Below are 24,407 nucleotides of genomic sequence, written 5' to 3' on the forward strand. Positions count from 1 at the left end.
TGAAAATGTAGCATAAATGCACTCATAAAAATAAAAAAAAAAATGTTGTTTCTTTTAATTTCATCGAAAATGAATTTGTTATACAATTATTTTGGTCATTCATTATTTTTTTATAAAATAAATTAATTAATGATTTTTTTATCAATTTTTGCTGTTTTAAGCTATTGCTCATATTAATTTATTTATTGTAATTTAAAGTCATTCAAAATAAAATAAAAAAAATTTCCTAAAGAAATTAACGGTTTTTTAATTTTTGAAATAATTTTCCAGCAACTGGAATGAGAATCAACAAGTTGACCTTTTTGCCGACTATTGGAAGTTCTCATTACATTGCAATTCATTACATTTGTGCGATAAGTTCTGTATTGAATAAATCTAACTCTCAGCATGCCTGTGATAATTTTGAAAAATGAGGATGAAGTTCTTAAGAAACTTCAAAGTTTGATCGAAGAGATCTCAAATGAGGCAATAACATCAAGAGGCAAATTTACTATTGGATTCTCAGGTAAAAAAGCTTAATTATGAACAAAAGTTTCAATGCAACATTACAAGGTCCACATTCACTTTTTAGGAGGGTCACTTGGAAAATATTTATGTCAAACATTGCCTAATATTACTACAACATGGTCAAAGTGGGCCATTTTCTTCTGTGATGAACGATATGTTGAAGAATCTGACATTGAATCGACTTTTGGGTAAATTTGCTGATTACAATTTAATACTCAAAATAATTTTTGCTAATTTGACATTTTAGATTTTATAAGAAGCATTTGATACCGTTAGTTCCTTTGACGGAACAACAATTTCGATCGATAAATGTGAATGATCCAGTAGAAAAAGTTGCTGACGATTATGAGGCATCAATAAAGGCTGAATTTGGAAATACTTCCGAAATTCCATCATTTGACCTTCTTTTACTAGGAATTGGTCCAGATGGACATACTGCTTCATTATTTCCAAATCATCCATTATTAAAAATGACTAAACGACTAGTTACTCACATCACTGATTCTCCAAAGCCACCTCCAAAAAGAATTACGATGACTTATCCACTGATTAATAATGCAAGGAACTCCATTTTCACTGTTCCTGGAAAAGGGAAAGCTGATATTTTGAAGAAGATCTTTGAAGATAAGGCTGATTTACCTGCAGCTCGTGTTCAATCAAACAATGTTTACTGGCTCTTTGATAATGACTCAGCACCATCTGTAACAGAAATTTAAATTTTAAAATAAATAATTTTGTAACGGAAATTTTTTTTTTCAAATTTAAAAATAACGGTTTTAATAAAAAATTATTTTTTCAAAGAAAATTAATGCTTATTAGGTAAATTGAAATTCTTACTGATCCTGACCTTGATTGAGGTTAAATTATCGTGAATCATTAGCAGTTGCTCACTTTTAAATCAAAATTGCTCAGTTCAAAAAACCGCTAAAAGTCGTTGCTCACTTTGTTTTATTTGTAAAAAAAATTGTGAAGATCACTATTTCTGAATTAATTAAGTTTTTAAATGACCACAGTACATGATTTTAAGATATTTTTAAGAGCATTAATTAACAGTAGTCAACGAAAATCTTCAGGGGTAACAGTTAGGGATATTAAAAAGGATTTATTTCATCTTGAATGTGTTGATGTTGATAAATTCCTGGAAGAAAACGGTAAGCTCCAATTATTTTACTATAATTTACTCACATTAAACAACTTAAGTGCATTTAAAGCACTTAAATATTGATGTTCAAATAATTTTGTAGGTCACACCGATTTACTGGATTTGATAGAAGAATGGGAAGACTTCACTGTAAATTATGGTTTAAATGAACCGACTGTACGAGTTAAGTGTGAGGATCATATTTCACAAATGAATAAACGTTTAAAGTAAGTTCTCAACTAACAAATTATGTACATTAGTAAATTATCGAGTAAATTCTAGACAAAAACGTGGAACGATCAATTCAATTGCTGAAAAATTCAATTCTCCTCGGCGTTTTAGAGTTATTTTAGGACCGGATCCTTACGGGTTTTCGCCAGAATCTTCTATTAAGTAAGTAATCTTCATCAAAATGCTCATTTTTGCTAAAATTAATAATTCAATTAAGCAGTGTATTTTGTGGCCAAAATTTACCTGAATATCCATGCAAAAGCGGTTTCTCGTCAACAAGTTTAGACGATGATTCTGATGACTTACAGTATTTAAATATGATAGTAGAATCAAAGAATACCAATACATCTGACGGCACTGCACAAACTAAATTGACAAACGAAAATAAGGAACTTCCGAACAAAAAAGTGACTCAAATTTTGACACAACTTAAAATTCCTCGTCCAATGAACATGATGCCTACAACTTCTAAAGCAATCAGTAAAGAATCAGTCACTCATTCACTTAAACGACAGACACCACGACAAAAGTTAAGCATTATCAAAAATAATAGTCCTAAAGTTCCATTCAAACTAGTGAAGAACATTGATCAGCTGATTCCATCATGTAAGCAACTTGATCCGAATGTGAAAAATATTATATCGATTGCAATGCTGGATGTTGTTAATCCACATCGATTTTGGTTCGCAGAATATAATGAGTATAAAGCATTGAATGAACTTATGAAGAATATGAATGAATTTTATGATGCTAATCGAGATTTGCTGCGAATTAACGATCGGGACTTACAGCGAGGACTTTATGTAGCAGCATTATTTGATGGCATTTGGCATCGAGGAATGATTGTCAAGAAAGATGCTAACTTTGCAAGAATATCATATGTTGATTTTGGAACAGCAGATGATATTAGGCATATCGATTTATGTTACTTAAAGCAAGACTTTTTATATCTGCCGTACATTGCTCGTCGTGGAGTTCTTGCTTTTGTTCAACCAATGGAAAATGACGAATGGAGTACAGAGTCAACAAGATTCTTTGAGAGTAGCATTAAACATAAGAAAATTGAGATAAAAATATTTAAATACAATTCCCGTGAAAATTCATACTACTTGGGTATCAAGCATAAGAATGAACAAAAGACTGTTGAACTTTTGACAAAATCGATGATTTCAAAGGACCTTGCTAGACCAGACTTGAATTTTTTAGAGAACGAAATTATCAGTAAAGACAGTTTTGCATTCCAGGATTATGAAGAAGGAATTTTGTTGGACATAAAACCTGAAGCATCGAATACACTTGAAGCTTTTGACAGTTGGATCCCATTTGATAATTCTAAAAGATATTTTCATGTAGCAAAGAAAAATGATCCATTAACACCGATATCCATACCAAGCACGAGTAGTTCTAACAATAAGCGATCCGCATTTACAACGCCTACTAAAATTGATAAACCAGTAAATGTATCATCTCCAAAGGTTTATGAAGAGGTCAAACGAAATTTAACCATTGAATTCAACAATGCTGTTAAAGATGCTATAGAAGTAATTGTTCCTCGTCAGCTACCTTCTCAGACAACCGTTAATACAAATCCAAATATAACACAGCTAAACTGGCTTAATCCTTCAGTCGTTTCCAATGAAATCGTTAAATGTTCAAGTATTGTTAGAAAGCAAAGCTTTGAGAAGTTGATAATTGGCCAGCACATTGATATCTTCATTCACGTATTTTATGATGCAAGTTGCTTCTTCTTTTACATCAAAAATGAAATGACAGGAATCAAGAAATTTTTAGATGATGTAAAGTAAGTTTCCTATAGAAATCCGTTATTTGTTCAGGATTTGGTTATGTTTTGTCGAAAAAGTACAGCAGTTTATTATATTAACTTTTTTTCAGTACAAGTTGTAAAGAAAACAAAGAATTGTTAAAAGATGAGGAATTGATTGTTAACAAGGAAGTTGTTATTTTTAACGATGAAGTTTATTGTCGTGGTCGCATAAATTCCATAATTGAAAATTTATATCAGGTAATTAAGCCTACTTTAATTTAAATTTTACTACATTAGCTTTTATTTTAAGGTTTTTCTAATCGACTTTGGCGTTTTTGCCACAAAGAGTCGTGACGAAATATATCGCCTGAAAAAGGAATTTGGTAAACGACAAAGCTGTGTATATAAGGGATGTACTCGAGACGCTTTTTGCAATAAAGGACGAGCCGATACTTTTACTTCTGCCAAAATTTTAGGAATACGCAACGAGGATACAGTCGATTTAAAACTTGAAACAATCAACTAAATCATAGCTAGCTTTTATATAATGAGAAGAAATGGGGATTAATTATAAGGGATGGGCTAATAATCAAACGTTATCAACCTGATTTCGTTGTGATCTACTTGAAAAATTTACTTTTAATAAGCTCTAAATTGGCATTTAATACCAAAATTTACTGCCAATTCAGACAAATTTACTTTTTACATGTAAGTAAGATTCCTTAACACTACATCAAGAGCGTTAAGGAGTTTATTTATAATTAAACCTATAAAATCAGTCACAAATCAGTGAAAAGTCATCAACAAAGTTACTCAAACAGTAACAATCTATAAAATTTTCGTAAAGCTCAGGAAAGCCTAGCATAAGAAAATAAAATAAAACAGTGGAGCTCAAACTGATTCCGCGACACGAAAAAAAAATATACGCTTTTAAGCTGGGTGTGTCGCGGGACAGAAAGTTTGAGCACTGCTGTTAAATGATAAATAAAAATTTAGCTTGTTAAGGAATAAGCAATAAAATTCAATAAATTTTACAATACATTATATCCAACGATCATTCAATAATGTACAACGAATTTTAAAAATTCAAATCGTTTGATTCAAACGACCTTGAGACTGTTATAACACTTGTACGCTACTCTTAAAAAGTGGTAATTCAAGAAACAAAAAACTACGATTCTTACAAACCAAAGTACAATTCAGTCAAGCCACAAGGAGAAATCAAATTATTTTTCAAAAATGCCTAGCATCCTAGATAATTTTAGCACTGACAATCCTGTGTTTAGTACATATGTATTCTACACGACAGTGTTAATTATTAAAACTTTGTTTATGGCCCTTCTGACAGTTGTTCACAGAGTGAAGAATAAGGTAAGTTAACTAAATCTGTATTTCCTCCATTATTACATTTGTAATTTCTTTCAAGGCTGTCGCCAGCAAAGAGGACTCTCCAAAAGGAATTGTACTGTTCTCAAAAGATGTTGAACGTCAGAGACGAGCCCACTTGAACGATTTGGAAAACATTCCAATATTTATTATTGTAGCTTTTTTGTACACATTAACTTCGCCCTCAACCTTCATTGCTGTAAATCTGATAAGATTATTTACGTTATGTAGAATCGTTCATACGTTTGTTTATGCTATTTACCCCACACAGCCAGCACGAGGAATTTCATTTGGTATAGGAATACTAATTACTTTTTACATGTCCTTTCAAGTTGCAATTTATTTTTATTAAGGAATGAAAAATAAAAACAATTTTTTGGAACTAAAATGATTAATACAGTATACATACTATCTCACTTTGGTTTTGTGTTTTGTGGCAATCAATTCTTGTATATAAGATCGCAGAATAAACAATATCCCATTCATTCGTTAGTGTGAATTCGGCAATAGAAGTCAAAACAAAAATATGGCAGGCGTTTTGGATTTATTATCAATGGACAATCCAGTATTCAAATCCTATGGATTCTGGTCAGCTGTTCTTGTCCTCAAAGTTCTCGCAATGGCTCTCGTCACATCACGTACAAAACGCAAGAAGAGCGTAAGTCTTGTAAATCCTTGCAATAATCAGCCTACTTCATGAAATTTGTTATTCCTTGTTAAGTTTGTGGTAAATCCTGAAGATGCAATGTTTGCAAAAGGAAAGGAGATTAAGCCAGATGCTAGAGATCCAGATGTAGATAGAGTTCAAAGGTGAGGCAATTACCGACACGCACAACCACTTTGACTTGTTTATTTTCTTTTCAGAGCTCATCATAATGATTTGGAGAATTGCATACCATTTTTGGTAAATAGCTGTTTTGACCCGATATCACTTATCAATTTTATCGCATATATATGTTATTTAATTACAGATAATTTCGTTTATGTACATGCTAACTAATCCTTCAGCCGTTATTGCCACAAACGTCATCCGAACAGCCGTTCTTTCAAGATTTGCATACAGTTATTCATACATTAATGCTTTGCAGCCATTCCGATCAATAAGCTTTGGAATATGCTTTATATCAATGATTTATATGTGCATTAATAATATCATGTACTTTATGTAAGATACTATTCAGGTGTTCTTGAACGACCAGATTCTTGAATAATTTTGTTCCTATTAAATATTGCTTAAAATAACTGAATAAAATTTGCGTACTCATTCATAAACATTAGATCTCAATTAGAAAACGTCTCAGAGATCATGACATGCTTGTATGTGGAAATAACAAGCTTATTATATAATAAAACGTATACATTGATAGGTAATCAACTTTGTTTACATACCATACAGTCACAGAGACCGGCAATTTTCACTCACATTTGTTCATATTCTCTCTATGATATACATGATGTAAAGAAAATGTTACTCAGTTTGTGTTTTGATTTCATTTAGTCAACAAGTTCTTTCTGTGCTGTTAAAAAATGTCAATTTTAGAAACAATTTCTTTGGAAAACGATGTCTTCAGAGCTTATGCTTTCTGGACAGCCGTCACCGTCATTAAGATGCTTTTGATGTCTCCATTGACAGGAAAGAATAGATTTAAGAATAAGGTGAGAAACAGTATAAAAATAGATTGAATACTGATAAGTGTAATCCAGACTAATATTGATGAAATAAGTATTGACTTACTAATTAAGGTGTTCGAGACATTCAGTTGAATGACTGTACATTGCTTGTGAATTCTCATGCATAATTATTTCTATAATTACAGACATTCGCAAATCCAGAAGATACAGGTTTCGCTGGAAAGAATCTTAAACCTAAATTTGGAGATGAGGACGTTGAACGTGTTAGAAGGTATAATTGATAAGGCTTTTTATCAATTCCAAATCTAAAATTATTTTATTTATGTATTTTAGGGCTCATAGAAACGACCTTGAAAACTGTATTCCATATATGGCAAGTTATACTTATTGATAATACTCAAATTCTGTCATAATTGATGATTTCATTTATTTTGCAATTTAGATCATCGGACTTCTTTATGTCCTCACCAACCCAAGCTCATTTATTGCCGTCAATGTCATTAGAATTGGAGCAATTTCCAGAATTGTTCATACAGTTGCCTATTTGAATGCCCTTCAGCCATGGAGAGCTATTGGATTCTTCGGATGCTTAGCCGCAACTGCCTATATGGCTATTCAAGTTTTATTGTTCTTTTAAATAATATTTCAATGTTTTAAATTTATTATGGGATAAGTTGCAAATGGAATCAATAAAAATCATATTTCTTAGAAATTTTTGGGTATAAATCACACTGTGTATAGGATCATTCACTTATCATGTCCATTATCTAGATATAGATTTTATTAATCTTCTGTCGTTACTCGACCGATACAAAAGAGACAAAGACGTGTGACTTCCAAATGAAGTATTGAGAAGCTCTTACTATGTTATATACACCGCAAAGTCAACATGTTATATACACAATTTTGAGCTATAAAATAACAAAAGAATCGAATTTCCAAAAGAGCGTTCATAGTCCCTGAGTTAGAAGTTGTTTTGGACATCAACGCATGGTTTTATTTCGAAACAACTTTTTGATGCACCATTCACAAATACCTAAGTATCATCTTCTTAGGACATTTGTGATTTGGAAAAACCATTCAGTCTGAGTTTAGAATCCATTCAGTCAACAAGTTCATCTTCTGTGAGAAAGTACGAACAATAAAATATGTCAATTTTGGATAACATTTCTTTGAGCAACGAAGTCTTCAGAGCTTATGCTTTTTGGTCAACAATTACCGTTATTAAGATGCTCTTTCTGTCTATACTGACTGGTTGAACAAGATTGAGGAATAAGGTAAGAGGGTTAATTTTGAGAATATGTTCGAAGTGCTCGAAGTTGGCTTGAATTTTATATGAAGTCAAGTTGACATTTCCATGCAACATTCGAGTCGACTTCGAGTTCTGCTAAGTCATATTAGGTTGCATGTCTACAATCTTATGCATTATCTTTCTTTTTTGAATAAAGACATTCGTAAACTATGAAGATGCAATTGAACATAAGGTGGAAGTAAAATATGGAGATGAGGAAGTGGAACGTAAAAGAAGGTATGATTGACGAAATTTACTTTTTCAAAGCTAATTCTGATCTATGTTAAAAAAGAGGATTTGTAAAGAATTTGGACTTTGTCATTAACTTTGAATCATTTTTGGATTATCATCTAACAAGATGATTTGGAATTACGGGGAATTTCCAAACAATTTTTGGGAATTTTGAAAATATTCTAATACACACACCCAATTTGTTGTCTCATTTTAGAGCTCATAGAAACGATCTTGAGAATTGCATCCCATTCATGGTAAATTTTTAAAAGTTTTTAAATTCTGATATGATTAATAACTTTACTTATTTTGCAATTCAGATCATTGGATTTTTCTATTGTCTCACCAGTCCCAGCTCATTTATTGGCGTAAATGTTTTCAGAATTGGTGCACTTTCTAGAATTCTTCATACTGTTGCATTTTTATATGCACTCCAGCCATGGCGCTTTATAGGATTCCTTGGATGCATTCTTGTAACTATCTATATGGCTGTTCAAGTTTTATTGTTCTTCTAAGCATCATTTAAATGCTTCTTATTTTCGGATTCCCTTTATTTAAATCGATATAAATCAGGTTTCATGCTACTTTAATAAAGATACAAACATTTTGCAATAAGGAACCAAATGTATTCTTACACTTGGATTGTTTCCTGTCTATTCTGTTACATTTCTAGCCATTTAGCTGGATTTTGGACCATAATTTGATGAACTTGTTCTTCATTAAAACCTTTAATAAGCATTTTAGGCTTGACATTGTTCAATACATGTGCGAATCCATGACCTCCAAATGCAGTCTGGAATATTAAGAATGTACAAAATTGGAAACCCCTAAACAAATCAAAAATACTCACTAATCTGTGCTTTGTATGAATATCATGGCTCATTAATATTCTGTCAACTTTTCCTTCATCCGCCAACATCTTAAGCCGTTCAACTCGTTGAGCATCAGATGGCATGTCAGCGTTTGGATTTAACTGATACCAAGACACTTCTGTACCAAAAAGATCCATTTGACAATAACATCCAAACTTAGAAAATTCAAGCAACTCTTCGTCATTTAATAGTGTTCGATCTAAATGGGACATCACACATTTATTGATGTCACCACCAGCTTCAAGATAAAGTCTGACAATTTCGAATGGCGCTTTTGAATCTCTTCCTGGATGGAAGGAAACTCCACATTTTAGTTTATTTTGAACAATCGCAGTTGCTTGAATAGCTTGCTTTTCAAAATTAGTTATAGGATATACACTTCCAACTTCGCCAATGAAGCCACATTTTACAGTTGATCCAGATGCAATTTTTGTTCCTTCCTCGATATCTTTTGTGTACAAATCAACCATTTCCTCTAGAGACATTTTTAGAGTTTCAGATTTTTGGGTCATTTCAATGTAATGTCCAGTTCCAGCAATAACATTAACTCCAGTTTTCTGAGCTACATCAAAAAGATAATCCAAGTTTCTATCGATTCCATAAGTTGTATTTTCAACAATACTGCTTCCTCCAAATGACCTAAATTCAGCAACATCATCGAGTACAGCTTTTTGCGTATCATCGTCATCAAACTGCAAGTTATACTTGCTTCCATATGGATATTGCTTGATATATCCAACATTTTTTAGGTGAATCTTCTCATTAATTCCATCATTAAAGTATTTCAGCAATTGAGGAGGCGGACAGCAGTAAAATTTATCGAATTTCAAGTTGAAATGTTCATGAGTCAATGTTATTCCAAGATTATTTGAAGGAATGTCTCCAGTTACTAAAGAAAATAATGTTTTAGTGATTTAAATAGCTTAATAATGTCTTAAAATACCTGTTCGAACAATTTTTCCCATTTTGCTCTTTAAAAACAGCCTTTTTCAATGAAGAGAAGATTTGTTTATGCTACGATAATGAGGAACAGTGAACTGATAAAGCTGCAATCAAGTGTATAAGTATATTAACTCATAAGATACTGATTCTTTGTATTTTTATTGTCATTAAAAGTAAATGTTTGTTGATGTAATTTATGAAAGTTTAAATTGTTTATTTTTGTAGCTTTTTCAGCAAAGAAACTGTTTAAAAATCTTCCGTTGGTCGCTATCTAAGCGATATGAAAGAGGATGAACAATCATCACTTCCAAATGGAACTTTTATTAAAGATCAGAATAAACTTTTTTAAGGTAACCTGTGAAATTGCTAATTCTACATAGAACATAAAGTCTAGGTATGCATCGGAGTGCAATCCATCTAGAACTTCAACCAATCTCTTGGATTCCTGATTAAAATAGTATCAATCTCATCCTGTGTAAATCCTCTAGTCTTCATTTTCGGAACTATATTGTTGATTATATGAGAGAAGCCATGACCACCAAATTCAATCTGTGAATTGAGATTTTATCAAAATATTCAGTAATTCGCGGTCTAAATGCTATTCAAATGCCACTTACCAGTCTATGCTTTGTATGAATATCGTGACTCATAAGTATGCGATTCAATTTACCATGTTCTTTCAATAGGTTCAATTTACCAATCCTTTGTGCATCCGATGGCATGTCTATTTTATGATTCATTTGGAAATGCGAACATTCTAGACCAAAGAAGTCATACTGACAGTAACCGCCTAAGTCAGAGAATTCAAGCAATTTGTCATCATCCATAATTGTTCCTATATCAAGAGATTAATTACATTAGAATCAGATATTAGTATCAATATGAAGCCTTACGATCAAGATGAGACATGATGCACTTTGAGGCATCTCCACCAGCTTCAAGATAGATTCTCATGACCTCAAATGGTGAATTTGGAGAATCCCTGCCTGGATGAAAAGTGACACCGCATTTTAAGGCACTCTGAGCTTCACCGGCTGCAATGATTGCTCGCTTTTCGAATTCAGAAATTGGGTAAGCACTTCCGATTTCTCCAATCATGCCGCACTTTATTTTTACATTTTCTGATGGACTGATTTCAACATCGATTCCTTCAGTAATCTCTTGGATGTATGATTCAACCATTTTTTCAACAGATATATCCAAAACATTAGTCTTTTGCGTCATTCCTAAATAAAATCCAGTTCCAGCAATGACATTAACTCCAGTTTCTTTAGATACTTCATACATTAACTTCAAGTTTCGATTTATGCCACAAGTTGTGTTCTCAACAATGCTGCCGCCTCCATAATCCTTGAAAATCTTCACATCATTCATGACTGCTTTGTGTGTATCATCATCTTCATAATTTATGTTGTATTTACTTCCATAAGGATATTGTCTTATAAATCCAGCATTTTTTAGATGAAGCTTCTCATTAACACCGTCATTAAAGTATTTAGCCAAAGATTCAGGAGGTGGACAATAGAATTTATCGAAATTCAACGAGAAATGCTCGTGAGTTAATGTTATTCCTAGATCTTCAGGCTTTATATCCCCAAGAACTGTCTGAATTTTTTCCATAATTTTAAAAATACGCCTACTGTGGTCTTTTGTTTATCAAAAACTGAAAAATACCAACAACGATGAACTGATAAGACTAATCATATCAAAAATTTCTTTAGACAACAAATATTTGTTATCAGGACCTTGAAATTCAATAATACATCATCTAAGCTACTAAATTTGATCAGATTATAAACAAGTTAATTGCTTGTTAAAAGATGTAACCCCAAAATTATAGTATTTTTGATCAATATAAAGCTAATCAATCAATAATTGGCATTTCTGTTCTGTTCATTAATCTAAATCACGTAAAATGCTGAAGATAAGAACGACTGTAACTCAATTGTTGCTTATTCATAAGCATAAGAAGTGAAATTTCACGTACAATCTACAATTTGAATAATAATTAGTCCTTAATGCCTTTATTTTTTCATTTCTAAAATGTATATAAGCAGCACTTGAACCTTTCAATTTCAACAGTTCTGACAGAAGCATCTGATTAAGTAGTTATCAACATGAAAGTAATTATCATAATTTCCTCTATCATTGCCACTAGCTTGGCAAATAAGTACTGTGATCCAGAGATTTGCACATTTAATAATCGAACACGTCCACATATTGGATGTGAAGCCAGTGGCAAATTAGGCCCATCCTGTACATCTGATGCTGAAAACATTGAATTGACTGATGAGCACAAGAAGATCATTTTGGAAGAACATAACAAGCTTCGTAATAAGATCGCTGGAGGTGAACTAGAAGGATTCGAGCCAGCTAAGAAGATGCTAACAATGAAGTGGAATGATGAACTTGCTTTTCTTGCTAATTTGAATGCCCTTAATTGCGATTTTGAACATGATCAATGCAGAAATACTGAAACTTTCAAATATGTTGGTCAAAATTTGGCTATTAGTGCCAGCACTGCCGATTACCCAGAAACAGAAAAAGCAATTCGTGAGTCTATCAATGATTGGTACCAGGAATATGAAAATTCAACACAAAGTGACATCAATAAGTACCCGGACCAAAAGGATCGCATGATTGGACATTTTACACAAATAGTTAATGGATTAGCCGGAGAAATTGGATGCGGTGCAACTCGTTACACTGATTCCAGCAGTGGTGAAGATTTTAAAATATTAAAACTTAGCTGCGATTACTCTCGTACAAATTTGATCAATCAACCTATTTATGAACAAGGAATTAAAGCATCTGATTGTAAGGAAGGAACTAATCCAAATTATCCAGCATTGTGTTCTGAAACTGAGGAAGTTGACGCTAATTTTCTTTTATTTTAAATTCTTAGCTACTTCGATCATAGTAATCATGAAAATCAGCACAATCACTAAATTTCTTTAGGCCAGAATAGGTTTTTGTTATTGTATCTTTTTTCCTATTCCAAAATTTATTTTATTGCACTTTTCGGCTTGAAAGTTAATGACTGAATATTTTATTCGGCATGGCTTGCTATAAAATTTTGTAAAACTAATTAAAAATTCGTGATATAAAAATAAAAAATTTATCGATTGGAAATTTATAAATTAAAGCTTTGTTACTTAATTAATATATTGCCAATTTAGAATAGCTTTAATAATAACAATGGGAACTTTAGTGCCGTATATAAAGTTAGTTCTCTAATTGTCTGAAAGTCAGTCGATTTTGTAACACTCAGTGATTAAAAATGAAGTTATTGAATAGCTTAAAATTTCTTCAAATTCTTTTGATGTCAAATTTTGTAGCATCTCAAACAGACTACTGCTCAACATCGTTATGTTCTGGTTGGAAGCATATAGCATGCGAAAACTCCGGTGATTTTGATCCATTTTGTCCACCTGACAGAAAAATATTAGATTTATATGACGAACACAAGCAATTGATAGTGGATGAACATAACAAGCTACGAAATAAAATAGCCAGTGGTCAGGAAATTGGTTTTAATTCAGCATCAATGATGTCCACTATGGTAAGGTTTACTGTTTCAACGGTTTATTGAAATTCAAATTTAGAACCATACAATTTAACAAAAACATTTGTACGGTTTCAAGCAATCAATAACAAAAACAATTCTTTACAGGTTTGGAACGATGAATTAGCAAAATTAGCGGAATTAAATGCCAAAACATGTAGATCTGAGCACGATAATTGTAGAAATACAGACAAATTTCATTTTGCTGGTCAAAACATAGCATTAAGTCAATCTTCACCTGATTTTGGGACTTTAGATGCCATAATCATCAATGCAATTCAAAATTGGTACGCAGAAGCCAAAATTGCAACACAAAGTGAAATAGACAGCTACTTCTCATCAGATAGAATGATTGGACATTTTACACAGATTGTTAATGATTTATCAAATGAAGTTGGATGTGCTGTTGTTCAATATACAGAAAATGATGGTTGGAAGTCGAGCCTCTTTGTATGTGATTATGCTCGAACGAATATTATAGGATTTCCTGTTTATGTTAGTGGAGATCCTGCCTCGCAATGTAATTTAGGAATCAACCCAAATTATGAAGCACTGTGTAGCATTAATGAAGTTGTAGATCCAAATTCTATCGGTAGAAATGCTCAAGTTCCTGATGTTTAGCTGAGCTTTAGTTCCATATCAAGTACTGCATTTCCTGCAAATGCCAATTGTATATTATTGACATAAACCATTTCATTAAGTTATACAACATGTCCAATTCAAACTGATATACCATCAAAAATAAATCAGATATAGACGAAGATTACAGCTTGTTTCCGTTCACTGATCTGCTTAATACTATACCTAAGACTTTATGTAATTTCAAAATGCTGTACAAACAAAGATGAACATACAGAGATATAAATTTTGAAAAATATTATTTTTGCATTTAAGTACCGTCTGTGAAGATGTTCGGAAGTGCTGTAAAAGAAGTCAAAGATTTGTATCAATGGCTAGACAAATTTTCAGATCCAAGAACAAAGGATTTTCCTTTGGTTGAAGATCCATATCCAGTGTGCTTAATTGTTTTAATGTACTTTATTGGGATTTGGGGATTGCTTAGATACATGGAGAAGTAAGTGGACTTAATCAGGAATTAGATTTTTCCTCATTATACTTCATTTTGTTCCACAGCAAAAAGCCATACAAGCTGAACAAAGTCATGATATTCTACAACATCACAATGGCATGTGTAAGCTTAAAGATATTCATTACAGCAGTTGAGTTCTCCTACGTGCTAGGTCATAAATTTGTTTGTGAACCTTACAAAGTAAGCTATCATCGACTGGAACTGAAACTTTTAAACAATAATTGGTGGTACTACATTAGCAAAATTGTGGAATTTAGTGACACGCTGTTCTTCATCCTACGCAAAAAGAACAGCCAACTTTCGTTCCTGCATATTTACCATCATTCATCGATATTCTTCTTGTGCTGGATCGTTATGAAGTGGTTTCCTTCTGGAAGTGGTAAAAAAAAAGCCAATGGCTGCTTGGTCTATTAGATAACTTAAGTTTTTTTTTGGTTCCAGTCGTTTCAGCACTGATTCTCAACTCATTTGTTCATGTTGTCATGTACACTTATTATGGACTATCAGCCTTCGGTAATCGTGTGAAAAAATATTTGTGGTGGAAGAAGTATCTCACGGCTATACAAATTGTAAGTCCGATAATCAATAAAATTAATCAACCACAGGCAGTATCTAATTTGGATAGTTTGTGGTCATACTTAGTGACATTGCTGCTTGATAAAAATTACTTTTCATGTCTGTAGATTCAGTTTCTGATTGCATTATACATTGCAACATCAAACATCATTTATGGATGTAATTATCCGTTTGGATTAAAGTGTCTTGGAGTTTTGTATGCTGTGTCATACTTGGTAAGTCGATACTCGAGACTGGATCTGAGTAGATCCTAGATTCCTTAATGCTTACTTTCCCAAAATCATTTCCAGGTCCTATTCGGCAACTTTTATAGGAAATCATACCAGAAGAAGCTAAAGAAGCACACCTAAACAGTAAAGCTAGATCACAGCCAACATGCTTAATTCTACAATAATAAGGGACATTAAGGTTTACATTTTAACAGATATAACTTTTATTTCAATAAAATTGTTAATACATTTCTTGTCTTTGTTAATTTATTTAATAATATTAATTGATACATTAATCACATCCACCTCTCATTAATCCAGGACTATATTTTGCTCGAGATCGGTCAACAACATTGTGTCTAAATTCATAATTTTGTTCCTAAACACAAAGACTAGTTGTAATTCATGATATAAAGTTAGACATTGCAGATTTTGGATAGAATATTTTCATAGATGTCGATTCCTTTAAGATAGACATCAGCCTGTAAAAATTCATCATGGTCATGTAATAAAACTGGAGTATTATTCATTGGTGAGAATCCAATAGCTGGAATTCCTGCTGCTCGGACATAGGCAGCGTCAGTTCCAGCTGGGAACACTAATGGCTTTACTTCCAAATTCATTTCGTCTAAAGCTTGTTTGATTCCAACCCAGAAAATATTACTATCATCGACTTTTGTTGGTGCGCAGTAAGGTTCTCTTGTTGGAAATTCAATATCGACCTTGCGTTTACATGCTTTTGTCCAGTCAGTAATCATGGCTTCAAATTCATTTAAATCCACGTCTAAAGCCATTCTTACATCAACAGTTATTTCAATGAATGCTGGCAAGACATTTCTTTGCTTTCCTCCTTCCATTTTGGTCACGTTGATTGATGTCACATTGCCTAGTTCCAAATCTGGATTGTCTTCCAGCAACTTCTCCTGACTTCTTCTAAAATCGTATATCTTTTTCAGCAATATGTGCATGCTTTCACCTGCTGTGTCTTGTAATAATAAAGATCCATGACCAGGTTGTCCGTGGACTCTGAAGACAATTTCTGTGGATTAATAAACTTATTACTTATGCTTAATATTAATTAATTTAATTAAATCTTACGCCAGCATGTTCTTTCTCCATAAAATGCTTTGAACACATTTGTTTCTGATGCAATTCCTTCATCCAACAAGAATCCAACATTTAGTGCCTTAAAATCTTCAGAATTGACAAAAGCTTTCATCCCGTCTGGTCCGAAAATTTCCTCGTCGGGTACAAAAGTTACATGAATTGTTCTTTTCAATTGTACATTGTTGCGCTTTAATTTTCTAATGGCACCGAGATACTGCATGCCTACACACTTCATATCTTGAGATCCACGAGCAAAAATCTTTCCTTCTTCATCAATATCAGCATCAAATGGTTTGTGTGTCCAAAATTCTTCAAAGACCGGTACAACATCCATATGAGAATTCAATAAAATTGATGGCAAACTCGATTCAGTTCCAATGAGCGAGAGAACTACTGTAGGCTTCAACTTATTGGCTGGATATGAAATGTTGCATTCAAGTCCAATTTCCTGAGCAAGCAATTTTAGGAAGTCGACGCATAGATCTGCAATAAATACAAAAAGAGAATTAGAAAATTTAAGAACTAAGTAGTCTTTGATTTGACATCAATAAAGCTTCAATTTGTTATAACGTCCACTTGTTAAAATGTTAAGTCATTACCAGTCTTTGATTTTTCAGTCATTCTAATTAATTTTCTTAAAATATTTAAAGTAAACAATGAGACTCAATTTTTGTTGTTGTTGATTGTTTCAGTATTTATTTTTTGAATTCTAGATAGCGCTCCTGTAGACAAAATGTGAGTGTAAAGTTATGTCTGGATATGATTTTTAATTAATTTATTAGTGAATTTAAAGTGAGTAATTTTCATAATAAATGCTTGAAAACCATACGAATGTTTCACCAAAACCTTATAATTTCAAAATTTGAAAAATAACGGTTTTTTGTCATTTGTAAGGTTTTTATATTAACTGCATGAATTTAATCCAAATTAGCAATATTTGGGATGATAGTCTTGTAAATTTCAATTCCTCTCAAATAAATATCAGCTTGAAGGAACTCATCATTATCATGAAGCAACATTGGTGAGTTATTAATTGGAGAAAATCCAATAGCTGGAATTCCAACGCCTCTTAAATATCTTGAATCAGTGCCGCCAGGAAAGACTCTAAGCTGAATACCAAGTCCACTATCAAAATTATTTAAAGGTATAAATAAATAATACAATAAAAGGCATGAATTAACTTACAGTTCATCAATAGCTTTCTTGAATGCTACCCAATAATTATTAGACTCATCCGTCTTCGTTGGTGCTACTTTTGGTTGATGCTGTTCCCATACAAAAGTAATTCCTTCGCCAGACTCAGCACACCATGTCTTCAATCTATTCTCAAATTCTGTATGATCAATATCCAATGCAAGTCTGAAATCGACCATCATTTTAAGCTCTGAAGGAATTACATTAGATTGGACACCGCCATTAACGATTGTAATGTTACTTGACGTTACATCCCCAATATAGAAATTCTGACTTTCCATTCGAAGCACTTCTGCTTTCCTGAATTCCATGATTTTATTGCACAAATTAGTAAGTTTTTCACCTACTGTATTTTTAAGCAGCATGCTTCCATGACCTGCATTTCCCGGAATAATAAATTGCACATGCCAGATTGATCTTTCAGCATAAAATACGAGGAAGTCGTTAGTTGTGCTTGGAATGCCTGATAATAATCATTTTCATCAATTTGAATTGTCAATTAAATGACTTAATTACCTTCATCCAAAGAGAATCCGACATTTAAAGCCTTAAAAGCATCAGTATGTACAAATTCTCTCATTCCATCAACTCCACCGATCTCTTCTTCTGGTACAAATGTGCAGTGGATAGTTCTCTTAAATTGGATGTTGTTCCTCTTGAAATACCTAATAGCACCAAGATACTGAGTTCCAATTGACTTCATGTCTTGTGAACCTCTAGCATAAATCCGACCTTGATCATCAATATCCGCAGCAAATGGCTTATGAGTCCATAAATGCTCATAAACAGGCACAACATCCATATGCGAATTAAGCACGATTGACGGCAAATTTGGGTCAGTTCCGACCCATGTCAATATCACAACTGGTTTTTTATCAGTCACCGGAGATTCCACTTTAAAATCCAATCCCAATTCAGTAGCTTGTCGGCGCAAAAAATCCACACACGGTTCTAGAAACAATAATTTACAAATTATAAGCTATTATCTCCTCACATGATCACTTTCACCCTCACTACAATATATAATTTTGTTTACTGCTTGCTGTTCACTCATTATCATTTCTCAAACATGTCATTAACTTACTTAATATGGGATAGTCTTAATCACTTCATTATTATCACTTCTTTTTGTAATTTGATATGATAAAAAGAAATACTAGAGGGGAATCGAGGAGAATTATGAGGTGTTAAGGTAGGAAATGATTTATCTCTAAGTCGGAGTCATTCAATGATGACGTCTAGTGACGATAAATCAGAAATTAAGTTAAAATTTTGGAAATTTGTCATTTTTCAATGACTTTTTAGGGAGTTAAGGCCAAAAATGTACAGAACCTGTCTTTTAATAATAAATTGCTGTAGCTGATCATTTCAAAAGTTAAAGAACTTGACGTTGACTTGAATTTTGTATGGAGTTGAGTCGATTTTGAGTAGCTCTACCTTAGCGATTACATTGTGCATCCCAATTCAAATAAAATCTAAGTCTACATCAAGTGCTGCTGTAGATAACAAGTGAACAATGTCCAAAAAGCTTAACATTCATCTGTCCAATTAGTTTACTTACTATAGTCAATATTTGGATGTACTGACGGGATTCTCAAATATTCTCGGAAAATCTTAATTTCCTCGTTGTCTTCCCAGGCACTCATCATTTGGCACTTAATATCAAGTTATTGCGATAAGAGAACTGAAGTGAAACAATAAAATTTTTTGTGAAAATTTTCATGGCCAAAACTAGCTTAGATATTTAAAAAAGTAATAATTTTATATAAGGTCAATTCTTAGTAACCAGTTTTTAACTGATGTCATGTGTAAACATCGAAATATGTAGGTATTGTCGAAATTTTGTTTAAAACTTGGATTCTTTTGCAAAAATAAATTTCAAACAAATTAATTTACTTCCTTATATTGCATGGTCAGTAAGTTGGACAAATGTGCATTTCGGTATAATTTCAACCTGTAATTATTGAAATTTTGCACTTTATTGCCCAAAACCATTCAATTTCTTTTGCAAAACCATACAAAAGCTAGTTCATACAAAATAAATTTACTTTAGAACGGTACAAATTCTTTTCAAAATTGTCAAAAAAGCTCAAAATATCTTCAAAGCTGTACAATTTCTTTTCAAAATCACAAAACCGTTCAAATGTTTTTCTTCACAACTAACACAAAAGTTAAATTAATTCAAAAACTATCCACTATTTTTAATAATTTAAGCCAATATGTGCACTTTCTTAAATTAAAAAATAATAATTATTCACATACTTTACGACAATGCGACGTGATCAACGGCTTAAAGCTATCTGACTTAAAACAATCGCTTCATTGTTGTTTAAGTAGACAATCATTTAGAGAGCGAGAATCATTATCAATTGTCGTAAATTCTCTGTGTAAACATAAACATTATACATTTAAAAAGTGAAATATCACTTGTTGAGCACTGATAACACAAGGTCAGCATCTCGGAAAATTTTAAAATTAGACCAAAAATTAGAGAGCTTTTTCAGGAGCTTTTTTGTAATTAATGAATTTTTTTGGCAGCCGAACATGCATTTTAAATGAATTTTTGTTGAAGTAGCATCGCTTGTGCGAATTTCTTAATGGTCCATAAAACAAAAAAATTCATCTTTACTATTAAAAATGAAAATAAACACAAAAGAGAACTATTCCGAATGTTTCAATAAATTTCACAGCCACAGATCATTGTGTGGACACAGAAATTACATATTTAATACAAGATAAGCTAAGACAATTGCACTTTGAATGGAACAAAGAAATCAAATTGTTGATCTTTATGAATCTCGTTTATTTTGTAAAAATATTGCTTATTGGGTCATTAAATGACGTGCATTGAAAACTTAAAAAATTTAATTGAAATTTAACGGTCAAAAAATATTTGAAAATTAACGGTCGAAAAATATTTAAAAATTTGACGGTCAAAAAATTTGAAATTTGAAAAGTAACGGTTAAAAAGCTTTCCATCTCACAATTTAGACGTCACATGCGAATGACCCCACCGAACGTGAATCTGAAACTGTAAGTTCAACTAACTTTCATCAAAAATCACTGCATTTCCTCATTAACAGCTGTATAAAGTAATAAAACCAAATTATTTATCATAAATTAAATTATCTTTTTTATTTAACAATTTCGATAATACCGCAAAGATTAACAAACAACCGCGACATATATGTAATCACTTTTAAGCCCAAAAACATTTTTAAATTAAATTTAAGCATTTTATGCGTTAGCAATATTACTGATAATTTTCTTATAGATTTCGATGCCTTCAAGGTAGACATCTGCTTGTAAAAATTCATCATGATCGTGGAGTAGAACTGGGGTATTATTCATTGGTGAGAATCCAATAGCTGGAATTCCTACACTTCTCAAATACCGAGAGTCTGTTCCACCGGGGAAGACTTGAACTTTTGTTTTAATTCCTCTGTAAGAATCAATTGATTAGTTAATGACCCGAACCAATTATTAAGTTTTACTTACAATTCACTAACTGCCGACTTAAATGCTGTCCAATAAGTGTTGGATTCATCTGTACTTGTAGGTTCAATATATGGATCTTTGAGATCAAACTCATATTCAACATCACCAGCTTCTATACACCAAGACTTGACCATATTCTCAAATTCTTCATGATTTACATCAACAGCCAATCTAATATCTGTCATTATTTTGATATTTGGAGGAACTGTATTCAGTTGAACACCACCATTTATCATAGTAATATTAACTGTAGTTACATCTCCAATTGTGAGATCAGGATTATCTTGTAATTTTCTAACTTGTGTATCCCTATAGTCGTAAAATCTATCCAAAAGTGTTCGCAAACGTTCTGGTGCTGTATCTTTCAACAACAGAGCGCCGTGACCATTATTGCCATTTATTGTAAATATTATATGCCAAATGCATCTTTCTGCATAGTAAATGTTGAAGGATTCTGTTGGCGATGCGATACCTAAAATGAAAATTTAATTTTTAAATTGAAACCATACAATTTCTAATGAAACCGTTAAATTTTTTAAATTTTTGACAAACATTTGAACTGTTTTGAAGCATATTTGAATAAAATAAATACGTTACCTTCATCAAGAGAAAATCCCGCATTTAAAGATCGAAATTCAGTTGTGTGAACAAAATCAGCCATTCCTCCTTGGCCACCTTTTTAAAAGAAATAATTGCAATGAATTAAAATTATTTATAAACAACAACTGTATGAGTATATATCAAAATACCTAATTCTTCATTCGGTACAAACACAACATGAATTGTACGCTTAAATGTGACATTTTTTCGTTTAAAGTATCTCAAAGCGCCGAGATACTGCATACCGCAACATTTCATATCTTGTGCACCTCTCGCAAATATCCGTCCATCTTCATCCATCTCGGCATCGAAAGGTTTATGAGTCCAATATTCCTCAAAAACTGGCACAACATCCATGTGAGAATTAAGTATAATAGTTTTTAATTCTGGCTGGGTGCCAATTAGGGTGATAACAACTACAGGCTTAGATCGTTCTACTGGATAATAAACTTTCGATGTCAATCCGATTTCATCAGCAAGTCGAAATAAAAATCGTACACAATCTCCTGTATGTTCAAAGATAAATAATAATAAATGTGTCAAAGGCATATATCTAGCACGAAGATATTAAGTAGCGTTATTTACAATCTAAATTTAATTTTTTTGCAAATACAATCGAATTAAAAATAGATTTTATGGAGCATCTGATTCAGTGTTTAGTTTATATATGCTGCCCTCATTAGAAATACGTACGGTAATCAATGTTAGGATGAACTGATGGAATCCTTAAATATTCTCGAAAGATCTGGATCTCTTCGTTTTCTTCCCAGGATTCATATTGCTTGATTTTTGCATCATCCTTTATTATTAAATTGAAATCCATTTTTGCAACCTAGTCACTAACAGAATTTCTCTGCAATAATTTAATTCCAAATAATTATTTTCTTATCTTGCTTTCGTCTACCGATAAATTAAGTAATACGGTCTCAAGGTTTCAGACAGCAATTTTCCACAATTTTCATATGCGCCGCTCTGTTTATGCTTGCAAATTTTTGTGGAAAATAATTATTGAATGAAATTTTCCACCAGACAAGCTGATTTTTACGCAAAACTTTTAACAACACGCGACTTTAACAGATGATGACTGAATATCAATTGACTAAAGCAGATATTCTAAATGAAAAGATATTTTTTTAAACGAATTTCTATAAATACGCAGCACGAAAATTAACAGCTGATAGATTTAAGCAACCCGACGATTTAAAATTAAATCCTGCGATTTAAATTTAATCTTTTGTTTACGTTTTTAAACGTTTATTTCAGATTTTGTTTCAGTCTGTAAAATTTAATTAAATTAATAGAAATACGATGGTGGATGTGAAGAAATTTAAAGATATCGATTTGTATGGTCTCATAGGAGTAGAGAATATTGCAAATGAAGCAGAGGTAAGTTTAAATAACACAAAAAGTACAAATTTATTTAAATTTCGTGAATTAACAAAACTTTCTCTATTTCAGATCAGAAAAGCATACAGAAAGAAGGCTTTAACATGCCATCCTGATAAAAATCCAGATCCAAAAGCAGCAGAGCTATTTCACAAGCTACAAGATGCTCTCCAGATATTAACAGACTCATCTGCACGAAATGCCTACGACAGATTTCAAAAAGCAAAGAAGGAAGCTGAATTTAGGAACAGACAACTTGACTCTAAACGGCAAAAACTCAAATCAGACTTGGAAGCTAGAGAAAAGGAAGCAGCAAGTAGAAGAGAGTCAAAATATGACAATAAAACACCTGAAGAGATCTTTCAAATGGAACTTGAACGTGTATTAAAGGAAAATTCGAAAGTCATTGAAGAAGAGAATGAATTAATGAGACAAAATTTTGCAAGAGCATTTGTCTCAGCACCTGCTTCATCAGACTGGGATTCATCAAAGCATCGTATAAAAATCAAATGGAAAGCTGATAAAAATGATGAAACCAATGGAGGATACAACGATGTGAATTTACCTAAATTCCTAGACAAATATGGGGATATTGTGGCATTTGTCATATCATCAAAAAAGAAAGGAACTGCTGTAGTCGAATTCAAAACTCAAGATGCTGCAGAAATGGCAGTTCAATACGAAAAAGGAATTATCAGCAATCCATTAAAAATGGAATGGATAGGCGATGCACCAAGAAGCAAAAAAGCAGGAGCTACAGTCACCGAATCAGATTATGAGAGTCTCGTCTTGAGACAGATGCGACAAGCTGAGGAACGAAGGAAATTGATTGAACAAATGAAGAATGAAGATGACGATGAGTAGAAATTTTATTGGATGTTCTCTACTCTTAACAATTAATCCTAAGCTCAAAATAATTCATTTAAAGCACTTGTGTAAAATTGTGTACATTTAAATAAAATAGTTATTAAGGTCAGTTCCAAAAACAGATTAAATTATTGAACAAATCGCACGATTAAAATAAATCTTACGTTTGGAATCGTAGTAGGCAGAGAAAGTTTTCATGTCAATGACTTTCCCCTACGCCATTTATTCATTCAGTCTGTAAGTCGTTACAATAATAGCAAGTTTTACCGCTCATCTCTAGACTTTAAATGACTTCGATTCTGTAAACTGTTGAACGG

The 24,407-nt window shown here is 32.3% G+C and overlaps 14 protein-coding genes across 14 annotated transcripts; 10 read left to right on the forward strand and 4 right to left on the reverse strand.

Moving 5' to 3' along the window:
- The first annotated feature begins 319 nt into the window (after positions 1 to 319).
- On the forward strand, positions 320 to 1,274 carry Pgls (6-phosphogluconolactonase). Its single transcript, XM_070636802.1, has 3 exons — positions 320 to 505; positions 572 to 695; positions 755 to 1,274. Exons 1-3 carry the CDS (start codon positions 388 to 390, stop codon positions 1,221 to 1,223), a joined length of 711 nt encoding a protein of 236 aa, XP_070492903.1. The 5' UTR covers positions 320 to 387; the 3' UTR covers positions 1,224 to 1,274.
- A 213-nt stretch (positions 1,275 to 1,487) lies between these two features.
- LOC139087902 (tudor domain-containing protein 15-like) lies at positions 1,488 to 2,874 on the forward strand (the record flags this gene model as incomplete). Its single annotated transcript, XM_070636873.1, has 4 exons — positions 1,488 to 1,658; positions 1,752 to 1,875; positions 1,931 to 2,041; positions 2,100 to 2,874. Coding segments are annotated over exons 1-4 (1,158 nt in total), but the record flags the coding sequence as incomplete, so codon positions are not given.
- Positions 2,863 to 4,233, forward strand: LOC139087720 (uncharacterized). Its single transcript, XM_070636616.1, has 3 exons — positions 2,863 to 3,680; positions 3,773 to 3,902; positions 3,955 to 4,233. The coding sequence occupies exons 1-3, from the start codon at positions 2,875 to 2,877 to the stop codon at positions 4,168 to 4,170; spliced, it is 1,152 nt and encodes a 383-aa protein (XP_070492717.1). The 5' UTR covers positions 2,863 to 2,874; the 3' UTR covers positions 4,171 to 4,233.
- A 537-nt stretch (positions 4,234 to 4,770) lies between these two features.
- Positions 4,771 to 5,418, forward strand: LOC139087724 (microsomal glutathione S-transferase 1-like). Its single transcript, XM_070636619.1, has 2 exons — positions 4,771 to 5,015; positions 5,071 to 5,418. Exons 1-2 carry the CDS (start codon positions 4,884 to 4,886, stop codon positions 5,380 to 5,382), a joined length of 444 nt encoding a protein of 147 aa, XP_070492720.1. The 5' UTR covers positions 4,771 to 4,883; the 3' UTR covers positions 5,383 to 5,418.
- A 79-nt stretch (positions 5,419 to 5,497) lies between these two features.
- LOC139087903 (uncharacterized) lies at positions 5,498 to 7,388 on the forward strand. Its single transcript, XM_070636874.1, has 8 exons — positions 5,498 to 5,688; positions 5,752 to 5,840; positions 5,895 to 5,934; positions 6,002 to 6,196; positions 6,555 to 6,686; positions 6,848 to 6,933; positions 6,996 to 7,035; positions 7,105 to 7,388. Exons 1-8 carry the CDS (start codon positions 5,557 to 5,559, stop codon positions 7,297 to 7,299), a joined length of 909 nt encoding a protein of 302 aa, XP_070492975.1. The 5' UTR covers positions 5,498 to 5,556; the 3' UTR covers positions 7,300 to 7,388.
- A 536-nt stretch (positions 7,389 to 7,924) lies between these two features.
- Positions 7,925 to 8,802, forward strand: LOC139087905 (prostaglandin E synthase-like; the record flags this gene model as incomplete). Its single annotated transcript, XM_070636875.1, has 4 exons — positions 7,925 to 7,939; positions 8,111 to 8,190; positions 8,402 to 8,441; positions 8,505 to 8,802. Coding segments are annotated over 4 exons (330 nt in total), but the record flags the coding sequence as incomplete, so codon positions are not given.
- LOC139087723 (phosphotriesterase-related protein-like) lies at positions 8,715 to 10,166 on the reverse strand. Its single transcript, XM_070636618.1, has 3 exons — positions 10,000 to 10,166; positions 9,035 to 9,945; positions 8,715 to 8,977 (listed from the first exon to the last, which is right to left on the reverse strand). Exons 1-3 carry the CDS (start codon positions 10,019 to 10,021, stop codon positions 8,846 to 8,848), a joined length of 1,065 nt encoding a protein of 354 aa, XP_070492719.1. The 5' UTR covers positions 10,022 to 10,166; the 3' UTR covers positions 8,715 to 8,845.
- On the reverse strand, positions 10,139 to 11,656 carry LOC139087721 (phosphotriesterase-related protein-like). Its single transcript, XM_070636617.1, has 3 exons — positions 10,892 to 11,656; positions 10,616 to 10,833; positions 10,139 to 10,547 (listed from the first exon to the last, which is right to left on the reverse strand). The coding sequence occupies exons 1-3, from the start codon at positions 11,616 to 11,618 to the stop codon at positions 10,416 to 10,418; spliced, it is 1,077 nt and encodes a 358-aa protein (XP_070492718.1). The 5' UTR covers positions 11,619 to 11,656; the 3' UTR covers positions 10,139 to 10,415.
- A 242-nt stretch (positions 11,657 to 11,898) lies between these two features.
- LOC139087846 (antigen 5 like allergen Cul n 1-like) lies at positions 11,899 to 12,952 on the forward strand. Its single transcript, XM_070636777.1, has one exon. The coding sequence runs from the start codon at positions 12,116 to 12,118 to the stop codon at positions 12,893 to 12,895; it is 780 nt and encodes a 259-aa protein (XP_070492878.1). The 5' UTR covers positions 11,899 to 12,115; the 3' UTR covers positions 12,896 to 12,952.
- Positions 12,953 to 13,278: 326 nt separating this feature from the next.
- LOC139087906 (venom allergen-1-like) lies at positions 13,279 to 14,184 on the forward strand. Its single transcript, XM_070636876.1, has 2 exons — positions 13,279 to 13,560; positions 13,672 to 14,184. The coding sequence occupies exons 1-2, from the start codon at positions 13,279 to 13,281 to the stop codon at positions 14,182 to 14,184; spliced, it is 795 nt and encodes a 264-aa protein (XP_070492977.1).
- Positions 14,185 to 14,471: 287 nt separating this feature from the next.
- On the forward strand, positions 14,472 to 15,631 carry LOC139087853 (very long chain fatty acid elongase 4-like). Its single transcript, XM_070636796.1, has 5 exons — positions 14,472 to 14,638; positions 14,698 to 15,032; positions 15,095 to 15,222; positions 15,337 to 15,444; positions 15,520 to 15,631. The coding sequence occupies exons 1-5, from the start codon at positions 14,472 to 14,474 to the stop codon at positions 15,577 to 15,579; spliced, it is 798 nt and encodes a 265-aa protein (XP_070492897.1). The 3' UTR covers positions 15,580 to 15,631.
- A 7-nt stretch (positions 15,632 to 15,638) lies between these two features.
- LOC139087907 (aminoacylase-1-like) lies at positions 15,639 to 20,061 on the reverse strand. Its single transcript, XM_070636877.1, has 7 exons — positions 20,002 to 20,061; positions 19,301 to 19,423; positions 18,256 to 18,690; positions 17,731 to 18,202; positions 17,465 to 17,670; positions 16,537 to 17,028; positions 15,639 to 16,477 (listed from the first exon to the last, which is right to left on the reverse strand). Exons 2-7 carry the CDS (start codon positions 19,386 to 19,388, stop codon positions 15,855 to 15,857), a joined length of 2,316 nt encoding a protein of 771 aa, XP_070492978.1. The 5' UTR covers positions 19,389 to 19,423; positions 20,002 to 20,061; the 3' UTR covers positions 15,639 to 15,854.
- A 784-nt stretch (positions 20,062 to 20,845) lies between these two features.
- LOC139087942 (aminoacylase-1A-like) lies at positions 20,846 to 22,997 on the reverse strand. The gene is made up of 5 exons (XM_070636920.1): positions 22,531 to 22,997; positions 21,987 to 22,343; positions 21,835 to 21,912; positions 21,238 to 21,709; positions 20,846 to 21,181 (listed from the first exon to the last, which is right to left on the reverse strand). Exons 1-5 carry the CDS (start codon positions 22,658 to 22,660, stop codon positions 20,977 to 20,979), a joined length of 1,242 nt encoding a protein of 413 aa, XP_070493021.1. The 5' UTR covers positions 22,661 to 22,997; the 3' UTR covers positions 20,846 to 20,976.
- Positions 22,998 to 23,065: 68 nt separating this feature from the next.
- Positions 23,066 to 24,199, forward strand: LOC139087943 (dnaJ homolog subfamily C member 17). Its single transcript, XM_070636921.1, has 2 exons — positions 23,066 to 23,223; positions 23,296 to 24,199. The coding sequence occupies exons 1-2, from the start codon at positions 23,146 to 23,148 to the stop codon at positions 24,085 to 24,087; spliced, it is 870 nt and encodes a 289-aa protein (XP_070493022.1). The 5' UTR covers positions 23,066 to 23,145; the 3' UTR covers positions 24,088 to 24,199.
- Positions 24,200 to 24,407: the final 208 nt, after the last annotated feature.

Source organism: Chironomus tepperi, unplaced genomic scaffold, assembly GCF_022539635.2.
Source record: "Chironomus tepperi strain 1889 unplaced genomic scaffold, CSIRO-AGI_Ctep_v1 contig_137, whole genome shotgun sequence".
Classification (NCBI taxonomy): Eukaryota; Metazoa; Arthropoda; class Insecta; order Diptera; family Chironomidae; genus Chironomus; species Chironomus tepperi.

Coding starts and splice junctions, on each gene's coding strand:
- Pgls (XM_070636802.1), top strand. CDS start 388: ATGCCTGTGATAATTTTGAAAAATGAGGATGAAGTTCTTAAGAAACTT. Junction 506..571: donor ATTTACTATTGGATTCTCAG/GTAAAAAAGCTT, acceptor TTCACTTTTTAG/GAGGGTCACTTGGAAAATAT. Junction 696..754: donor GACATTGAATCGACTTTTGG/GTAAATTTGCTG, acceptor TTGACATTTTAG/ATTTTATAAGAAGCATTTGA.
- LOC139087720 (XM_070636616.1), top strand. CDS start 2,875: ATGGAAAATGACGAATGGAGTACAGAGTCAACAAGATTCTTTGAGAGT. Junction 3,681..3,772: donor AAATTTTTAGATGATGTAAA/GTAAGTTTCCTA, acceptor ACTTTTTTTCAG/TACAAGTTGTAAAGAAAACA. Junction 3,903..3,954: donor TAATTGAAAATTTATATCAG/GTAATTAAGCCT, acceptor TTTTATTTTAAG/GTTTTTCTAATCGACTTTGG.
- LOC139087724 (XM_070636619.1), top strand. CDS start 4,884: ATGCCTAGCATCCTAGATAATTTTAGCACTGACAATCCTGTGTTTAGT. Junction 5,016..5,070: donor TTCACAGAGTGAAGAATAAG/GTAAGTTAACTA, acceptor ATTTCTTTCAAG/GCTGTCGCCAGCAAAGAGGA.
- LOC139087903 (XM_070636874.1), top strand. CDS start 5,557: ATGGCAGGCGTTTTGGATTTATTATCAATGGACAATCCAGTATTCAAA. Junction 5,841..5,894: donor GATGTAGATAGAGTTCAAAG/GTGAGGCAATTA, acceptor TTTTCTTTTCAG/AGCTCATCATAATGATTTGG. Junction 5,935..6,001: donor AGAATTGCATACCATTTTTG/GTAAATAGCTGT, acceptor ATTTAATTACAG/ATAATTTCGTTTATGTACAT.
- LOC139087723 (XM_070636618.1), bottom strand. CDS start 10,021: ATGGGAAAAATTGTTCGAACAG. Junction 9,946..9,999: donor GGGAAAAATTGTTCGAACAG/GTATTTTAAGAC, acceptor TATTTTCTTTAG/TAACTGGAGACATTCCTTCA. Junction 8,978..9,034: donor TTCATACAAAGCACAGATTA/GTGAGTATTTTT, acceptor TTAATATTCCAG/ACTGCATTTGGAGGTCATGG.
- LOC139087721 (XM_070636617.1), bottom strand. CDS start 11,618: ATGGAAAAAATTCAGACAGTTCTTGGGGATATAAAGCCTGAAGATCTA. Junction 10,834..10,891: donor CATCATGTCTCATCTTGATC/GTAAGGCTTCAT, acceptor CTCTTGATATAG/GAACAATTATGGATGATGAC. Junction 10,548..10,615: donor TTCATACAAAGCATAGACTG/GTAAGTGGCATT, acceptor CTCAATTCACAG/ATTGAATTTGGTGGTCATGG.
- LOC139087846 (XM_070636777.1), top strand. CDS start 12,116: ATGAAAGTAATTATCATAATTTCCTCTATCATTGCCACTAGCTTGGCA.
- LOC139087906 (XM_070636876.1), top strand. CDS start 13,279: ATGAAGTTATTGAATAGCTTAAAATTTCTTCAAATTCTTTTGATGTCA. Junction 13,561..13,671: donor CATCAATGATGTCCACTATG/GTAAGGTTTACT, acceptor AATTCTTTACAG/GTTTGGAACGATGAATTAGC.
- LOC139087853 (XM_070636796.1), top strand. CDS start 14,472: ATGTTCGGAAGTGCTGTAAAAGAAGTCAAAGATTTGTATCAATGGCTA. Junction 15,033..15,094: donor GTGGTTTCCTTCTGGAAGTG/GTAAAAAAAAAG, acceptor TTTTGGTTCCAG/TCGTTTCAGCACTGATTCTC. Junction 15,223..15,336: donor ATCTCACGGCTATACAAATT/GTAAGTCCGATA, acceptor TCATGTCTGTAG/ATTCAGTTTCTGATTGCATT.
- LOC139087907 (XM_070636877.1), bottom strand. CDS start 19,388: ATGATGAGTGCCTGGGAAGACAACGAGGAAATTAAGATTTTCCGAGAA. Junction 18,691..19,300: donor ACATCCAAATATTGACTATA/GTAAGTAAACTA, acceptor TATTGTTTCTAG/AACCGTGTGTGGATTTTTTG. Junction 18,203..18,255: donor CGGATTCTCTTTGGATGAAG/GTAATTAAGTCA, acceptor GATTATTATCAG/GCATTCCAAGCACAACTAAC.
- LOC139087942 (XM_070636920.1), bottom strand. CDS start 22,660: ATGGATTTCAATTTAATAATAAAGGATGATGCAAAAATCAAGCAATAT. Junction 22,344..22,530: donor TCATCCTAACATTGATTACC/GTACGTATTTCT, acceptor TTGAACATACAG/GAGATTGTGTACGATTTTTA. Junction 21,710..21,834: donor GGGATTTTCTCTTGATGAAG/GTAACGTATTTA, acceptor TTTTCATTTTAG/GTATCGCATCGCCAACAGAA.
- LOC139087943 (XM_070636921.1), top strand. CDS start 23,146: ATGGTGGATGTGAAGAAATTTAAAGATATCGATTTGTATGGTCTCATA. Junction 23,224..23,295: donor ATATTGCAAATGAAGCAGAG/GTAAGTTTAAAT, acceptor TCTCTATTTCAG/ATCAGAAAAGCATACAGAAA.